The following is a 17429-nucleotide window of genomic DNA, read 5'->3' on the forward strand; positions in this document are numbered from 1 at the left end:
TCCATTTTAACTTTGCTGTATTTATATACTATATAAATTTTACATGCTATATATTTACAGTGGGGCAAGTGCTTTTTATCTTTAAAAAAACAAAGATCAAACTTTAGACATCTCTGAACAACACAGCTTGTATAAACCAGACAGATTATTCAGATGAACTGTATTTAATACAGGTTCCCCACTCATCTCCTGATGCAGGACCAGTGAATAATAAGTGCATCACAGTTTGATAGCATTTAATAATAAAAATAAAAATCACAGTATGAATTTGTCTGTAACTAGACACTTTAGAGAGACAAAACAGACAACTGAGACTTAAGACAAATGACAGTATATTAAGAAAATGTAATAAAAACATATGGAACGTTTTACAAATAGTCTTGAGAGATACATTCAGAACTGCATATTTGTTGTTTCACAATGTCGAAAACCAGAAGATTTTCTTCAGATCTTGAATATAACTCAAATGTGAAGTGAATTAGTTTCTAGTGTCGTCCACAGAAAAAAAATGAAGCTCTTGCAAAACTTGTGAAGTTTTAAATAAGTCGTTAAATTAAATATACAGACTGTCAGTTGCAACTTTTAGAATTCCTGGTCGCTCTTGCACCAGATGTCTTAAGTTGGAGTAACATTACATGAATAACATAAAGTCGACCTGAGTCTGTAATTAAGCAGCATTTGAGATGGTCTATTCCAGGGCATTATCTCAGCTCAGTGAGATATTTGTGTGGTAATTTACAATGTTCAGCAGTTGTAAAAAGTTTTCACCCTTTTGGATTAGAAGTATATTTTAAAAAAGAAAGTCTCAAGTTAAAAACTAAAAAAAAGTTCATATGTGGTAAAATTCTGTACAGAAATGTTAAGCACCACTTATGACTGGATTTTGTCTTGATGGTAATCGATAATAAATTTTAAGTTTTGATGGTCACTATTGGTAATGTCAGGTTTGAGGGTAAGAAGTCGTTGAAGGTAAGAAGTCATTGGTTTCGGTGATGAGAAGTTGTTGGTTTTGAAGGGGAAGGGTTGTTGAGGTTGGTGGTCGGAAGTCCTTGGGGGCGGCGGTGTGTTCAGTCTGAGTATTGAAGGCTTTCATCAGTCAGCTCCACAGCTGAAAGGCAAAAGGAAACAAGGTCAGTCCTGCTGTGACATTAGACTGTCTCAGGGGCTTCATTTCTAAAAGGCTCAAAGCTGCCCCAGCTCCACCTGCTCCCTCAGGACTGGATCCAACTTCCTCACGCACCAACTGCACCCCAGTTCTAGGCTAAGGCTGCTGAACTGTACAGAGCCTTAGGACACAGCCACCTGCCTTAACAGCAAGTGCTGGACCTTGGCTGAATCACATTTAATTGAAGTTTTGCCTAGAAAGCATCCTTGTTTTAGTAACAATCTTGTGGTCAGGCTGACCAAATCGTAACCACAAAGGCAGAGCCTTCAGAAACTTTGCTGGAGAGAACATGTAGGAATGCAGGAAGGAACTACTTTAAAGCTGCTCCTTCCCCCCTCCTGTATAAATTTTTCTTAAACCACAGCTTAGCACTAGCTGGTTTCATCCTTATTCAAAATAACAGGAGTTGGGTGAAAAGGCACAACCTCACAATTCCTCAGTGGTTCCTCGCCTGTCCCTACCTTGAGATGTTCAGTACTCTAAAAACACAGCCCAAGTGACCTCTTTTGAAAGCAGCTTCCATCCTTCAGAGAATCTACTTGAGACCCATTAAAAAAAAAAAAAAAAAAAGACTGACCTTCCAGAAGATGGAGCTAATTAACATCCACGGACTTGAGGAGATACTAAAATTCTCAAGCCTTAAACAGCTTTTGCCAGCCCTCGTCTCCCCCTCGTGTTGTGAGCAGCGTGTTCAGCAATGAACAAACAGCTCCTCCTTCCCCAGCCCAGCACCCTCAGTGCCCTGCCCTGAGCAAGGAGATGCAGAACATTTAATTCCTCACTACACCTGACTGGTTTGGAAAAACCCGAGTTTGCCATCTGCTGGCCAGAGAACCGCTAAGGCCAAACCACTGTCGAGCACAAGCATTTTACTCTGTTCAGCTCCTGATTTGTCAGCTAGAACAGACCCTTTTGGTGCAATAAGGGTGATTTTGGACAAGTATCATAAAAGAAATCTCCTTTTACAACATTAGGATTTGAAAGACCTCAATACAGTTCTTTAATGAGAAAAATTAAAGAGCAATGGGTGAACAATCGGCTTTCCCTCTGCTCTGTATTTTTAGAATAGAACTTTCGGTTATCTCTGTCTTAAAATACAATCAGTATTTTATTTGGGTAGGTACAAGATGTAGAAAATTTAACAATTAAACTTGCATTTAGACAGTGAGCTGTCTTCTTCAGGGATTACTTCACTTGTCTTTGAATGAAATAGTTAGGGGATTGTTTTGGTTTTCTATTAAAATAGATGAGTAACTGGAACTGGTTTATATCAGATAATAGGCATTTAATAAGGTTTTATTTCTATAATAAACACTTCAGCAAAAATTTCATGGGAAATGTTGTCAAGTTTGATTTTAGATGTTGAATTTGTTGCAGTGTGCAATCATCTTGATTGCATAATTTTAGAGCTAATTAATTTAATTAATTTATCTACTGCGAGCCCAAGTTGAGATTATGACAAGCAACAGCTGAGAGCCCAGTATAAATTTAGTCAAGCACACAAATTCATATTTGGCTTTTTTTGTAAGAAGCACCAACGAGACTTTTTCAAATATTAAAAACTGGGAAAGAGCTGTTTCCTCAGCCCACTTCTATGTATTGTTAAGTCCATACTACAGAAAAACCCCACACCTGAATAAAACAATAGTAGGAATTTAACACTCTCCAGGTGTTCCATTGTGAAGTGTCCTCTGGAGGTTTGACAGCTGGGCTTAGGAGAGGGCAGAGCTACACCTGGACCAACATTATTTCAGAATCATCACCAGCTCCTGTTATTCTGAGTGAGCAACCAGCACTGTTTCTAGGCTATGAACAGCTGAATGAATATCTTATTTAAATTATAGAATGGTTTGGGTTGGAAGGGATCTTAAAGATCACCTATTTCCAGCCCCCCTGCCACGATACTGTTTGGAAGCTGTGATAAAACCCAGGGATTTCATCACACAAGCATTTAGAGATTGTTATGAATAACCAGGAGTCCTGCCAACATCCCAGGGCCCCTTACCTCTGACATACTCAGTGGATGCCATGGAGCTGTATTTCTTGCTGTCACCTGCACCAGAAGGCTTCTCTTCCTTGTAGGGTTGTTTACTGCCCTGGTTTCTGTATTGCTCACATAAATGGTCATCTGGAGGACGGGATTCTTCCTTCTTCTCCCATGTTTTCTTCTGGAAACGAGGATCTAAATATTCCAATAAGTCTTTCCTGTCGTGCTTCTTCTTTTTCTTCTTTTTCTTCTGTTTGCGATTGTCATTGTCAAAGTGGAGCACAGAGCAGTCCAAATCATTAAGTCTGAAGGAAACATGCAAGTTAAAAATAGAAAAACAGATGTGGCACTTGAAGTATATATGAAATGTTACTTATTTACCACAGGTGAGGACTTGCAGAGTGCCTGCTACTTTGTGGTACTTTCTGCACATCTAACTTAATTTAGATGCAGCAGCTTTAAGCCCTCAGAATAAAGGACAAGAGGTCCTGGTTTGTACACAAATCGTTAACAGGCATATGGGGAATTAAAAAAAAAAAATTTAAAAAAATTGTAACCTAATCAAGAACGGTGTGCAGATGTTATTCTGACTACATTGTCCAGCTCTAGTGTTCTAACACAATTCAGCAACATCTTTCCTATCTTCTCTTGGCCAACCTAATAATATGATCCCGTCATATTATGACAGATAAGTTACTTAGAAACAATGAAAAAAAGGCAGACATGAGAAATACCCAGAAAATAATTAGGAAAAAAATTGCTGATTATGCTGGAATCCTTGCTTACTTGTAATCCTTCTCTCGATGTTTATCTTTGGACTTCTTTTTCTTCTTGACCTTCTTATACTTTTTGATTCTTTGGTCATCTGTCTTTCGGCATTTCTTTTCTATGTCGCTTCCACTTTCTTCTTGGTGGGAGTATTTTCTTTTGCCATTTCTTAGTTTTTCTTTTTCGTTTTCCCGGGAAAAGTCTTCAAAATTTGAGTGAGCTGACACTGGTGGGAGCGCGTGCCTTTCACGCGAGTATTTTTCCGAGTGCTGCTGAGGTACTGAACAGTGGTGGAAGTTTGCTCTGTGGCTGCTGAAGTGATGCACATCCTCCTCTCGGGAGAGTGTGCTGTGAGCCCATCGGCTTTTGCAGTGATAATCCTTGTGTGACCTGCTGTAAGCTTGGCTCAATTTGTCATAGTCCTTATCACAATGAGAGGACTTCCTCTCCCTACCATCCCTTGTTCCATGGGAGGAGTAATAATCATTGTAGTATCTGCATTTTTCCCATCTCCGTGGTTCATCTTGATAGTATCTTTCTCTAATCCAAGGTCTGTCTCCTTTGGAATAATAATACCTATTCCTGTCAGGATCTGTCCTTTCTCTGCTTCGGGATCTGTAACGAGAATATTTTCCTGAGCTCCTGCCATTACCGGGACTGTTCCTTTCATTGTGGGAGGATCTGTACTTGCTCTCAGCGCAATACTCCGGCTTGTGACGGCTTTGCTTGTTTGTTTCCATGCTGTGAGAGCTCCTCCTCCTGTGGGAATGATCATCTGGTTTGTTTCTGGTTTGCCTCTCCTTCTCCTCAGTGTCCGAGTTTTCTCTCTTCCTCCGGTAGTGCTCTTTGTCAGTCCTTTTGGAGTCATGGATTTTTTTCTTATTTTTTTTCATATGTTTGTCATCATCTTCACATATTTTATTACTCAGTCCCTCATCTGCTCTAGAAAATTGACTTTCCAATACTTTATCCAGCTTTGTAATAGAAGAGTCATTAACGGGTGGTACTTCTACATAGTTATTAGCAATGTCCTTTGTATCTTGGCATTTATCTGTAATATCTAGAGATGCAAGTTTTTTAGAACTACATTCAATGTCAGGCTTTACAGAGGAAATTTGCCCTAATTTCTCTTTGCTCTCAGGAGACCCTTTGATGTACAAAGGATTTTCTTTTGAAATGAGTTCAGGTTCTTTTGATCTTCTGAGTTTGTCTTTATCTCTGATGTCTTCAGACTCACGCTGCCCAAGGAATTCACCTTCAGTATCCAAGGATTTTTTCCTAACCTTGTGCTGACCATTGATGTTGAGATGTGCATTATCAGCTTTTGTTACAATACTTTCAGCAACTTCTTCTTTGGTAAAAATGGTTTCAGAATCTGGTTGAGTAAAAAGTTTCTCAACCTCACAGCTGAAGTTGGAAGGAACCTTCCTGGATTCTTCATAGGCAAACAGTGCTTCCATCACTACAGTTTCCATAACTCCATCATTGTCAGAAGATTTCTGAGGTCCAGAGACACTGCACAAAAACAAAAACATATTTTTAGCTGGAAAAAGTCTATCTAAAAGATTTTAGGAGTAAAATTTCCAAAAGTAAAAAGCGGCAAATGCAAAAGTCTGAAAGACGTTGTCTTTAGAAAACACTTCTTACACCTCCCTCAGCTCCCATGGACAGTTTTTCTTCTCTCAGTTCTGCAGGTCTTGCCTTAAAAAACCCATCCTCAACACATCCAACTCCTTCCACTTGCAGCTCTGAATTTCATCAATAGCCAGAACAACTATATTTGCTCTTCCCCCAATTAGAAAAAAGGTAAACACACAGATTTCCCTCTCTCCCAAGTGGGAGAGCAGATTGTGTGAATTTGCATTCACTCATCCTAGGATGCAAAAAAGGGAAAGAGGAATAGAAAAAGTATTCCAGACAATGAAAGAAAAATATAAAAACAGCCTAAGTTTTACAGGAGGCATCTGCCTGTATTTAGTACGAAAATAATCTGTGCCCACTGCTGATGTTTGCAATACCAGATGTACGGTGTGGAATTCTCTCTACTGATGTAAAGCTCTTAAGTAGTATTAGTAGATGGGTAAAATAGTAATAATCTTGTATGAAATCTTGTTTTAATCAGAGTGTAGTCATTTTACCTTTTTTCCTCTGACATGCTGTTCAGCTGGCTGTACGTAAGAGATTCTAAGATCCCTTGAGGATCTGGCGACAAAGCCTTAGGCATCTACAATTAAAACACAGAAGTTAACAAACAGAAAGAAAAAGCTATTTTTAGTAGAAAACTACTGCTGGCAAACTTCCAGCATTAGATGTTAAACAAGATCACACTGAGTTACCTGCACTATTCCCACTTTACACATCACCCCCCTTCTCCCAAAAATGTATTTTATAAACGTATGAAATATTATCTGCCTGAACTTCTCTTACGTTGGCATATGTCATATGTCAGCTCAGCTCTGCAAATTCGGTGGGATAATAGCACAAAGGATCGGAATGAAAACTGGGCTGTGTTTTCTTGGTATTCCTCATTGTAGTGCTCATGAATACTGAATGTATCACAGCTGAAGTCCAGATGAACAAATGTAACTCACCGTTTCAAGCACTCCATTTGCTTTAGAGAAGAAAATCTCAGAAGGTTTAACGGGTTGGACTTGGCAAGTGGAATCATCAAGTTTCAGTCCGTTTTCTTTATATTCATTATCTAAACTAATAGCACCATTTAGGGAATCAATTTTTGGCAGCTCATGCTGGGACCTTTCTTCAGCATTCTGGCAGGATGAGTGGGAATTATGCAACGTACGGACCACCTTCCCAATCAGAATTCCATTGGAAGCTACGACATTGCAATTCCTTTTGAACAAGCCCTTTGACTCCTCGGATCTTCCTGAAGGTTCTGCACCGTAAGGGACCATGTTATCAGAGCAGAGCTTGGGGTTTCCATTCACTGCTGGCTCAACGAAGATTTCATCAGGAACCTCCTGCTTGGAGACATTAGTAGCAACTGACACTGCGGAGAGGTTTGAGGTAGGCTCTGCTGCGGAAGAGTTTGTAATTGTGGCTGAAGGAAGGGGCTTCAGATCCTCCTCCTCCACAGCGCTGCCGGGACACTCGGCCTGCGGCAGCGCCGGCCGCGCGGGCAGCTTGTTGTGAATACTGATGGTGATCTTCTGGGGTTTGGAAGGGTCTGTCATTGAAGGCCTGGAAATCGCCCAGTTCTGAACACAAGCTGTTGGTGGAGCTGAAGATGGCCTTTTCACAGCAACGCCAACAGTGCCGGGATCCTCTTTTAAGGGTCCGTTTCCATTTAAACGACTTGAACTCTGGATTTGAAGAGATTGTAAGATGGATATGTTCAATTACACAGCTTTGGAAGTTTTACAACATTGAATTCTCATACTAAATAGTTCTACAGATTGCTTCAACACCTAAGAAGAAACTTCACCTCCCTTCCAATAAATCTATGTCCAACAGGTGTGCGTAAATCCTGCCTTTGGTATCAAATCAGCATCAGTTTGACACCCACCCAAATAACTTAAGATTGGCTAAAGCTATTTTAAAAGGTATTTATTTTCCTTTTTAAACACTTCCCAACAACACAGAATAATTCTGCTAGTACTCAGGAAAAAGACAATTTGTATTCTATCACTGTCTCAGCTACAATGACACTGATAGGGATGGGCCAGATATTTACTTCATAAATTTAAATTACTTCGGCATTAATGGACTACTTTTTAAATTTAAATTATTTAGACATTAATAGACGACTTAAATTGTCTCGAGAACACAGCTCTCAGGCTTTAGAAAGCTGAGCTGGAAGGATAAAGTAACAAAGTGGCATGGCTGCACAATTAAGGATTAGCCACTGTTTGAATAACTCTGGCTGTAGCAGGAGGGCTGTGAAGAAACCTGCTGAGTGGAAGGGAAAATAAAACTGAAAAAACCCCACGCCACATCCAAACCCGCTGTAACTCGGTGCTGTCATGTGTCCCCCTGCAGTTACCTTAATCATGTGGGGAGGCAGCCGTGGTCCCATGAAGGCAGCCTGCTTGCTGCCGGCGCCGCGCTGGCCCAGGAAGGAGCGCGGGTAGGAGGGCGCGGGCAGGTAAAAGGCTCGCTCCCCCAGCGTCAGGTCGTAGCGCCTCGGGAGAGAAAAGGCACCTTAGCTCTCAGTTCACAACCTCGCTGCTGTGAGGGGCACCTCACAGCTCTTCTTCCAGCTTATTCCTGCATGAAACCCCATCCCATAATCTCACAGCGACAGTGTACGTGACACCATCCCCTAATCTCATAGCGACAGCGTATGTGACACCAAAGATGCATCTGGAAGATTTAGGCAAGACTACAAACTGAAGATTAGATAATGGTCTTCCTACAATGTCCTTTCCAGAGCAATGGTTCAGTCTCCCACCATCTATGGCCATGATTTCTCCTCTTTTCTAAACTGGCCAGCAGCAGAGAGCAGATAGAAAGCAGCGTACCCAAGTGCAGAGGTTTAAGGTTAAGCAATGAAAGGTAATAAATGACACAGGGAATTTCCACTTAGACAGAAATATACAAATAGTAATAATTTCCTAGGGTGAAAAGAAAGAGACTTGAAAACAGGAAAAGTATCGGCAACGTGATAGTAAAAAATGCTCTGAGCACATCTGGTGTTATTACCTGATATAAAAGAGTACATAAGCTTGCTGATTGAGAACTGTTTTGATATCAGAAAGCTCTACTGAGGCATCATTCATTCGGTACCAAAGTCCATTACCAGCCTGCAAACAAAGACAGAATATCTTCAGATGAATTGCATGTGTTCCAGAGGACATCACAGATAGAGCACTGCAGAACAAAGCATACCAAAACAGAGCAAACAAAGCACATGATGCAATGTTTTCCCCTAAAACCAGTGACATTTTAACTTCTTTGCCAGCACAGATTTTATCCCGTTAGAAGTTGAGCTGATCTACCTTTATGAAGCAGAGATAGTGTCCGGCATTACAGTTGAAGCCACTATGTACAAGAACTGCATATAAAGCATAGATGAGGGGTTCTCCAATAGATTGGGACATATATGCTCGAAGATCCAAATATTCAGGGTATTTTACATCCTAAACAAAGACAGAGAGGATTCAAAAGTTATCCTGAAATACTTCATGGAACAGCCTGAAAAAGACACAGACTAGGACTATATAAATATATTTTTCAATTCACTAGAAAATGCCTATTCTTGGAAACAACATTTAATAACTTAAGCTGCAGGGAGCTATTTTCTAGGGAATTAGCTCTTTAAGGGTCTTATGGTCACACAGGAACTCTTTCAGTATTAAAAAAGAAAAGTAACAGCCACAGCTGCTGAGTTGTTATATCGAGTTCTCTCACAGTGTAGTTACTGCCTGAAATGCGAACAACTTTAAAATGAGTATTCGTCTTTGGGAAAAGTCCATTCCGAGAAGATAAAGCAGCACTCCAGCTGCAAACATACCTTGTTGATCTTTCCACCTGTAAAATTCGCGAATCTTTTCAGCGATATTGTGAGAACATTGGAAGAGCGATGTATCGTGTATCTCTTTGATGCTGGAACCATCTTTTTACACCTTAAAAACAAGCACAGACGTATTTTTTAACAGTATATTCTTTTCTTACCCAGAAGTCAAACAAGTTTTCATCTCTCATACATGCTTATGCTATTTGAATGATATTTCGCTTGCATAATATGTTAGATCTTTTCTTAAATCCATAAACTGCATTTCAGCTTTGGTAACAGAGAGAATACAGCAGGATATTAGAGACAGCTCTACAAAACAAAGAATAAAGGATTTAGGACATTATCTCTTGATAGCCAAATAAATGCCTGAACACGTATCTTTCTTATGTCAAAAAGGTAAGGCAGTAAAAAAATGTCCAAAAAAAGTCACTGGAAGGAAACAGCCGTTCTACAAGAGGCAGACATTGGACAATATTGAGTTTTCTTGTACTGAGGTTGCCTGGAAAGACTGAAACTCTCTGCAGTCCTTCAAAACAAAATCGGTAACTTTGTTTGTTTCACTGCACACTCAAAGGAGGTACAGACTAAGTCCTAAAATGCAACCATCAGCACAAAGACTGAAACATGTCACTTTACATTGTCAAGAAAAACACTGCTGAGAGCTAACAAACAGGAAGAATTCAATAGCCTCTTTTAAACTGATGTCAAAACAAGGCACAGAATTCCAAACTGATGAAGAAAGCCAATTAATAAGAGAGCCACCCAGAATAAGAAAAGAGAAAAAGAAGTGTTCTATAAAATTCTGAAACTTGGATTTAGAGATGAAGGTTTCAGGCAGTAGTAATCCTTGTTAGAAAAAATAATGGTAGAAAACAAAAAAGGAAACTGAAAAGTAATGTAATAGTTTGCCAGCAATGGAAATGACACTGTACATACACCAACCCTTTCTTTTCAAACTCACAAAAAGACTAAACTTCTGGGTTTGTGTGTGACTAAGCTGGTGTACCCTCCCTCCCCAAATCCTTGTCCAAATCCCTGTGCTCCAGCTCACCACTTCTTATCAGCCATGCCTTTTAACTTCTGGCCATGAGTATTTTATGTGTGACCTCACACCCAGACAGCACAGACAGTATTAGGAATAAAAATCTAATGTGAGCAATACAATTCTTACAACGTATTTCCAAATATTCAACAGAAATATAAAAATTACTCATTGGGAAACAAGTGCATTATTTTCCAAGCTCTGATTGATTTCAGTGTATTAGTTATGTCAACAAAACTAAATGAAAGAGCAAGCCATGTCTGTCTTATTGCTAAACAAGGTCAAGAGAGAACTTATCCTCCAGGTCATGCACTGCATTGAACATGTATCTTGTATTAAGGTGTAATTAATAATAATCTTACTTGCTACACTTGTAGCTATTTTCACCATCCAGCTGTTCTGGTTTCACAAATTGTTCTAGAGCTCTGGTCACGGATGTAACTGCCTGGATGAGTAAGAAAGTAGAACAATAAGTCACAAAAAATGCAGAATTTCAAGCACTTACAAGCACTTTACAAGAGAACCTTGCTAGTTTATACTTAAGTGGCCTACTGTGAACCAGCAAACAGCGTGAAGGAGGGGACAGGAACAGAGTTCACTGAGTATTTACCTCATTTCAAAATGATCCCACTTCAAAACAAATAAATTTTGCAGTGCCAGACAGTATCTGGGGTATGCTTTGGCATCAGTAATGAGAACAATCAAACCCACCAGTCTAACAATAGATGTATGTTGAAGTAGAATAATCGAGAAGTATGATTATATCATTGTTTGTGTAGCCGTAATTATTATTTTTCCAGCTTAAATCCAATCCAAACATGGAGAGCATTTCCATGGCTTCCACAGAACAACAAAGTCCAATCCACCACCATCCACCACCAACCTGTTTTGTTTCAACAAGGTAAGTTTCTAAGCAAAATGACTTTATTTTACAAAGCTCTACAGGCCTTTACCCATCTCACAAACGTCTTACCTTTATATCCAAAGTAATATCGAGAAACGGCTCGTACGTGTCCGACACGGCTTTGCAGTTCAAGCACTTTACTGGAATCAAAATACAAATGCTTAACATCACGGGAATGAGACTAACTGCATGAATTTAAATTATTAATACACATTACTTTAGTCAAACTACAAACTCCTTTGCTACAGGCAGATAAAAAGACACAGGGCAGTTCAAAAAACAGTGAATTTTTTAAAAAAAGTACCTCGAGATCTTAGATATCCTCCAAATATTTGATAAATAAGTGTGGTGGCTTGAGAAGATCTGTCTAATCTGGAAATAAATTAGAGTCAGACTTCAGAAGACTGAAAGCACAGAGTTAATTCCTCAAACAATTTTTTGTTTTAGGAAAACCAAGGACATAGATTTTCATTCTTAACAGTAAATAAAGTAGTAAGAGGGGTTAGGAAAAATTTAAATTTAATTATTCTATGCTTACTTGGTGCTTCCATTCAGGCAAGCTTTCTGTAAAGCATCAACAGTGAAGCATAAGAATTCATGTGCATCCTCTTGACTGCCAAAATGGAAATGTTTTCCTATTCCTAATAAATAAGAAGGTTATCATATATTTATTCCTTATAGAATGAAAGAAGACACACATTTTAAAAACACCTCTTCTTTAAAGTATCAAAATTATTTATGTGCATCAAATAACTCACTGTAAAATTAAAAAAAATAAAAATAAACCTACATCAGACGACTTACTTTTAAGGCCATTGATAACAGACGTAGGTTTGATGGCATTATTAGAGCAACAGAGGACCTGGTTGATGTGACTTTCCATTGTGCACATCATACAGAATCCTTCTACATGACCTGGTGAAAGAAGAAAGCATCCCATTCTAGTCAAATACACATTGCTAAAAAAAAACCCCACCCCAAAATAAAAATAATTATGATAATCTAAGTTGTGGGTGCAATGTTCGCTCTCTGTGGTGCAGTCTCTTCTCCTAAAGTGTCAATATCCCAACATAGTGTTTGGTTTTTTTGGCGGCACTGTATTTTTTGTGGCATTTTATTAGGCAGAACTGTACAGAATAAAACTCACTAAATCACAGACCAGGCTGCTCAAAGCCCCACCCAACCTGGCCTGGAACACTCCCACTGGAAGGTGTCCCTGCCCACGGCGGAGGATTGGAACTACATCATTCTGAAGGTTCCTTCCAACGAACCCGTGACTCTTAACTGAAATAATTTTTATATATAGGAATAAAACGCAATCAAACTTCTAGGAATACATATTAAGATATCAGACTAGAAAGCATACAGGTGCCTTAGGAAAGAAACCCCTCATTTATGGATATAAAAAGAAGCTACCCTACGCTTAAATGAAGTCAAGTATAAAAACAAAATTCAAAGAACAAAAATTCCAGGGTTTAAAAAATACAAATGTAATTATTTAGAATAAAATCAGCCTAAATTTTAATACAGTGCCCCTCAAATTTCTATTTGAGTTCGTAAGAGATTGGTTTGCAGTGCTTTCTAGAATGTTTGGGTTTTTTAATGGGTCGACATTGAACACATAATTTATCACAGTATAAGTGCACTGCAGTATCTCGGCTGTGAAGACTAAGAATCTTCAACGCCAACATCCTAAATTTTATCACCTTTCTACCAGCAGGAAACCCAAATGCCAAATGTTCATCAAATGCCTCACTTTACAACGTACTTCATTATTCACATGAAGCAAGAAATGATCTTTTCTTTAAGTTTTACCGCGGCACATTAAATTAACAAATTCACTTTATGTGTCTCCCATTATTCTGAGCCTCCTTTTAGCAGAATCATAGAACCATTTAAGCTGGAAAAGACCTTTAAGATCTCGTTCAAAACCTCCTTCTACAGGCAAAATAGGACAACTAAGAATTTTTTTTCAAAGAACCCCTGTTTTTTTCTACCTTCGGAGCTGTCCAACAGATTTATAGTGTTAGAAAATACTCACATGACTTGGTGTGCTCAAGTGAGAGCATGTAATTGGCAAGAGGAGGCGTGTAGGTCAAACACTGGAGAGTAGAATTAAGGAAACACGTGTTGCCGAGGTTCTGCAGCCCAACTCCAACACTTTGTGTTTGCTGCCAGTCCATACAGATTTTCTCAGGCGGAAAAAGAATTCTTTGTGGCGGAGCAATCCCATCATTAACAACTGCAAGAAATTGGTATTTTCAAAAAGAGTTGTACTGGTTTCGTTTTAAAGGGAGTATTTAAAAAGTAGGATTCTGCAGGAACAGCCTGAAGAACCTGAAGCTCTACTCCAAAACACAGCAACACATGATGCACAGCTTTAACACTGCCATGTGAATTTGCTGGTCAACACTCTCTTTTGGGCAATAGTTTATTCATCTGTTTTAATTCTTCTAATAATAGACAGAAACGACCACTCTGATTTTAATATCCGATTTCTTTATCTCTACATCCTTTAATCTCTTAATTAAATTATTAGGTTTTTCCTTATTGTAACTTAAACCACACACTTACACTTGTGGTTGTGCAGCAAGAAGAACTCAGACAGACAAACAAGTAAGCAGCACAGAAAGTAACCCCACAGATATCAGATCTCTTCCTGGGCAGCGTTATTATTCAAAGACTTGTGAATAATGGAAGCCATGAATAGATATGGTAAAATGTACTTTTCTCTCCAGAACAGAAGAGACCTAGGGACATCTGAGCATTATGAAAAGCTCCCCTTATTTGATTTTACATAAATAAAAAATATTTTACAAATCAATTGTAAATAGATAAACCCAAGTTCTGCAACACCCATCCCTGCAGCTGCCTTAGGGGATGCACAAAATTGAAGTCTGTGGCTGAACCCTTGATTCACTGTAGTCCAATTTATTAGCAACATAACAACTAAAATCTGCTTCTAACTTTGGTTTTGTTTTTAACAAAAAGGAGGGAGGACAGAAGACACTTACCTAGATCTCTTTGGGCAAAAGGCTTCGATTTTTGAGATGATCTACAATAAATATGACCTCCAGGACCTTTGTCCACAGAGACTTTGTTTGGATCTTCTGTAGGAGGTACCCGGCCCAAACTTGCAGTGCGTGATGTCATTTTTTTAGTACGGGGTTTCATAGATTTGTCAGACCGTCTCGAGGAAGATTTTTTAGACTTTGAAGATTTTGGCTTGTTAACTATGGTCATTGTTCATATCTGTAACAAGGCAAAAAATCTGTTTGGCATAAGCACATCCAAAGTATTCCAGAAAGGAAAGACTAAGAGAAATCCTGTCACTTAGCCCCAAAGAACTTGAAGAAATAAACAGCTAAGAATGATTACAAACAAGGGAACAAAGCCCCAAAACTCAAAAAAACCCCAAACAACCCAATTCCACCCAACGCACAACTAAACGCACAAAGTAGATTTTTTTCCATCAAAACTGTATCAATATTGTTTTAAACTTCTGCTGAGCTAATGACTGATGCCATTTCTTACACTTTCATGGGATTTTAAACCACTCTAGTCACCAAGATCTTTTTCTTAAAAGAAGCCTTGAGCAGTGGCACAATCAAGTGCTGGCCTGTTGAGATCCAGGAGGAATTGTCTGGCCAACATCGTCCCGCTCCTGGGAACCACACACCCCTGATGACACAGAGGATGGGACACAGCTCTGAGAAATCTTGGGAAAGAAGAGCAAGAAAACACTCGCAAATTTATTTCCACCTGAGTTTCTTCTGCCCTTCCAAGAAGTATTTGTTAGGAAACGATTTTGGCAGCACTCCTTGAGGTATTTTGCACCTGTCATTTACAATGCTTACTTATAAACCAAGAAGTTGAATTAAAAAGCATCTTTTTCGGTTCTCCTTACGTAAGGTTGTTTTGCCAGGGAAAAAACAAAAGAGGAATGTAAACTATAAAAAGAAAACGATAACTGCAAAAGAAAGCAAAACAAATCCTCAGCACTCAAGAATAAAGGCAATAACTGATACTAAGTCCTTTATAAAACACTGATTATGTTTCAGGATGGTACCTCTTTAAATATGTGTAATTTTGTCTGCATAGGAAGCTGCTGAATAATTACATGATCAATTATCAACTCCTAGATGTAAATTTTTACTACTGTGGCACTATATCGTGTAGGGCCTTTGTAAGTTTAGGGAAACTATAAACTTAACTGAGGGTTTAAAGTATAACCTGCTTTGTAATACTAAAATAACTGAGAGAACAAAGCATGAAGCAGTTTCAGATGCATGGCACAACTTGATTGCTAATGATAAAACTTCAGGCAGATTAAGCAAAGCACAGTAAATCGCAGAACTTCTAGTCCCACAAAGATAAATTATGTGTGGAGCCTTTAATTAGACCTTTTCCCTGTAAATTTTCGATTTAAAATCTACTCTATACGCACTTTCCATTTTAGAGATGGTAACAGACAAAAAAATGGAAAATTCGCTCATTTTACTGAAAGTGAGGACACCCTTGTCCATTTCAAAGACTAAGATGACAGTTCTTGGGCTTAGTGAATTTCAAGTAAGATCCGGACTTGAAATTGCAGTTACCGGTGATGTCTCCTTTTCCTGATGGAAAGGGAAGGGGTTTCAACAACATATTTGGAACTTCTTTGCAGGACAAAAACCAGAATCCAGACTGCAGTGAAAAGCAAACGCAAGAATACTATCACAAAAAAAACCCCGTTGGCCTTATACTGACCAATGAGGGAAGCCCCGCACGCTTTTAAATTTAGTTTTGACAACTGAGTAGTACTGATTAGTGCTGCTAATTTAGTTTTGACAACTGATTACCAGATCTCAAACACTGAACACCTGCAAATATCAACGGATATCGAGAATAACTCAGATCCAGCACTTTTTCAAAATCTATCAATGTAATTAATTTGGACGTAACATTTCTTTGACGAAGTAGCACAAACATTACACAGGTATTTTTGCTCCCCCACTGTTCACTGTAAATAGAGGTTCTGTTCTGTTCCTGTACCACTGCTGAAAACAAAAATTCACATTGCCATGCGTGTTGAGCACTTTCCCCCTCTGCGATTCCCATAACAGACTTCTACCAGTATGATACTGACGAGCAAAACGGAACAAACAGTTGCTTTCCTCCCATTTGGAAAGTTGCATCAACGTTGTTTAGATCCTTTTTTCCTTATTCTCATCGCGACACCCATCAGTTAATGCTCGGATCTAAATATTTATGTTTGGTCTCCGCTTTGCATACAATAAATCACAGCTCAGGAGGGTTTTACACAAGATCCCGTACACAGACCCGCGTTCAGCCAGGGAGTATGCGCCTATATCTCAGTACAAACCAAACACTTCCAGCAGTGAGTGTGAAAAAACAAGAGCAGCACACGAGCCAGAAACAAGAAGCAGGAGGAAACTACTCCGGGAGAAGCCCAGGCAGAGTCACCTCGCTCCATCACCAACCGCACGGCACACGCCGCCGGGAGCAAACACAGCCCGGGGCAGCGCGGAACGCACACACACACACACACACACACACACCCCCCGAGCTGGTTTTACTTTCGATACAAAATGAAAGGCAGCAGAGGGGAAAGCGATTGAAGAGTTTACCGTGGCCGAGCAGGCGGCGGGCAGCGCTCGGTGCGGGGCAGCTCCGGGCTCTGAGTCCCGGGGCCGTTGGTCGCGGCGAGAGCGAGCCCGGCGCCGCGAGCCCCGGACCCCACCCACAAGCGAACCGGTACCGCCAGCGCCACGCCCGCGGCACCGACCCGCCTTCCCCCGCTCTGCCCCCCCGAGGGGTCCCGCTTCCCGAAAGCGTTCTGACACCGGCAGCGAAAGGCCGCTGGCAGGGGCAGGGACGGGCACCGCACGCAACATGTCCGCGCTCAGCGCGGCAAGAGCCCAAACACACACAAAACAAAAACCACCCCGACACTCAGGCGAGGGGGGCCGGGAACCGGCCCTGGAGGAGCCCCCGCCTCGCCCTTCTTCCCCTAACCCGCACACCGCCCGGCTCCCAGCCCCGCGGCTCCCCACCCGCGCCGTGCCGCCTCCGCCGCCCGGCCCCGTG

General features: G+C 40.2%; 1 protein-coding gene across 1 annotated transcript in view; it reads right to left on the reverse strand.

The window, feature by feature from the left end:
- Window positions 1–17429, reverse strand: part of USP42 (ubiquitin specific peptidase 42) — an 18229-nt gene continuing 800 nt past the window's right edge. The window contains exons 2-17 of the mRNA XM_066197737.1: window positions 14354–14591; window positions 13381–13581; window positions 12144–12254; window positions 11878–11980; window positions 11644–11711; window positions 11409–11479; window positions 10798–10880; window positions 9391–9502; window positions 8876–9016; window positions 8580–8680; window positions 7921–8059; window positions 6512–7240; window positions 6059–6144; window positions 3939–5435; window positions 3171–3457; window positions 1–1108 (exon numbers count right to left, since the gene is read on the reverse strand). Of these exons, the coding sequence (XP_066053834.1) occupies window positions 1068–1108; window positions 3171–3457; window positions 3939–5435; window positions 6059–6144; window positions 6512–7240; window positions 7921–8059; window positions 8580–8680; window positions 8876–9016; window positions 9391–9502; window positions 10798–10880; window positions 11409–11479; window positions 11644–11711; window positions 11878–11980; window positions 12144–12254; window positions 13381–13581; window positions 14354–14582 (3999 nt within the window). The 5' untranslated portion in view covers window positions 14583–14591 and the 3' untranslated portion in view covers window positions 1–1067. The remainder of the gene's footprint in view (window positions 1109–3170; window positions 3458–3938; window positions 5436–6058; window positions 6145–6511; window positions 7241–7920; window positions 8060–8579; window positions 8681–8875; window positions 9017–9390; window positions 9503–10797; window positions 10881–11408; window positions 11480–11643; window positions 11712–11877; window positions 11981–12143; window positions 12255–13380; window positions 13582–14353; window positions 14592–17429) is intronic.

Source organism: Chamaea fasciata, unplaced genomic scaffold (genome assembly GCF_029207755.1).
Source record: "Chamaea fasciata isolate MVZ Bird 193981 ecotype frontalis unplaced genomic scaffold, bChaFas1.0.hap1 SCAF_16, whole genome shotgun sequence".
Classification (NCBI taxonomy): domain Eukaryota; kingdom Metazoa; phylum Chordata; class Aves; order Passeriformes; family Sylviidae; genus Chamaea; species Chamaea fasciata.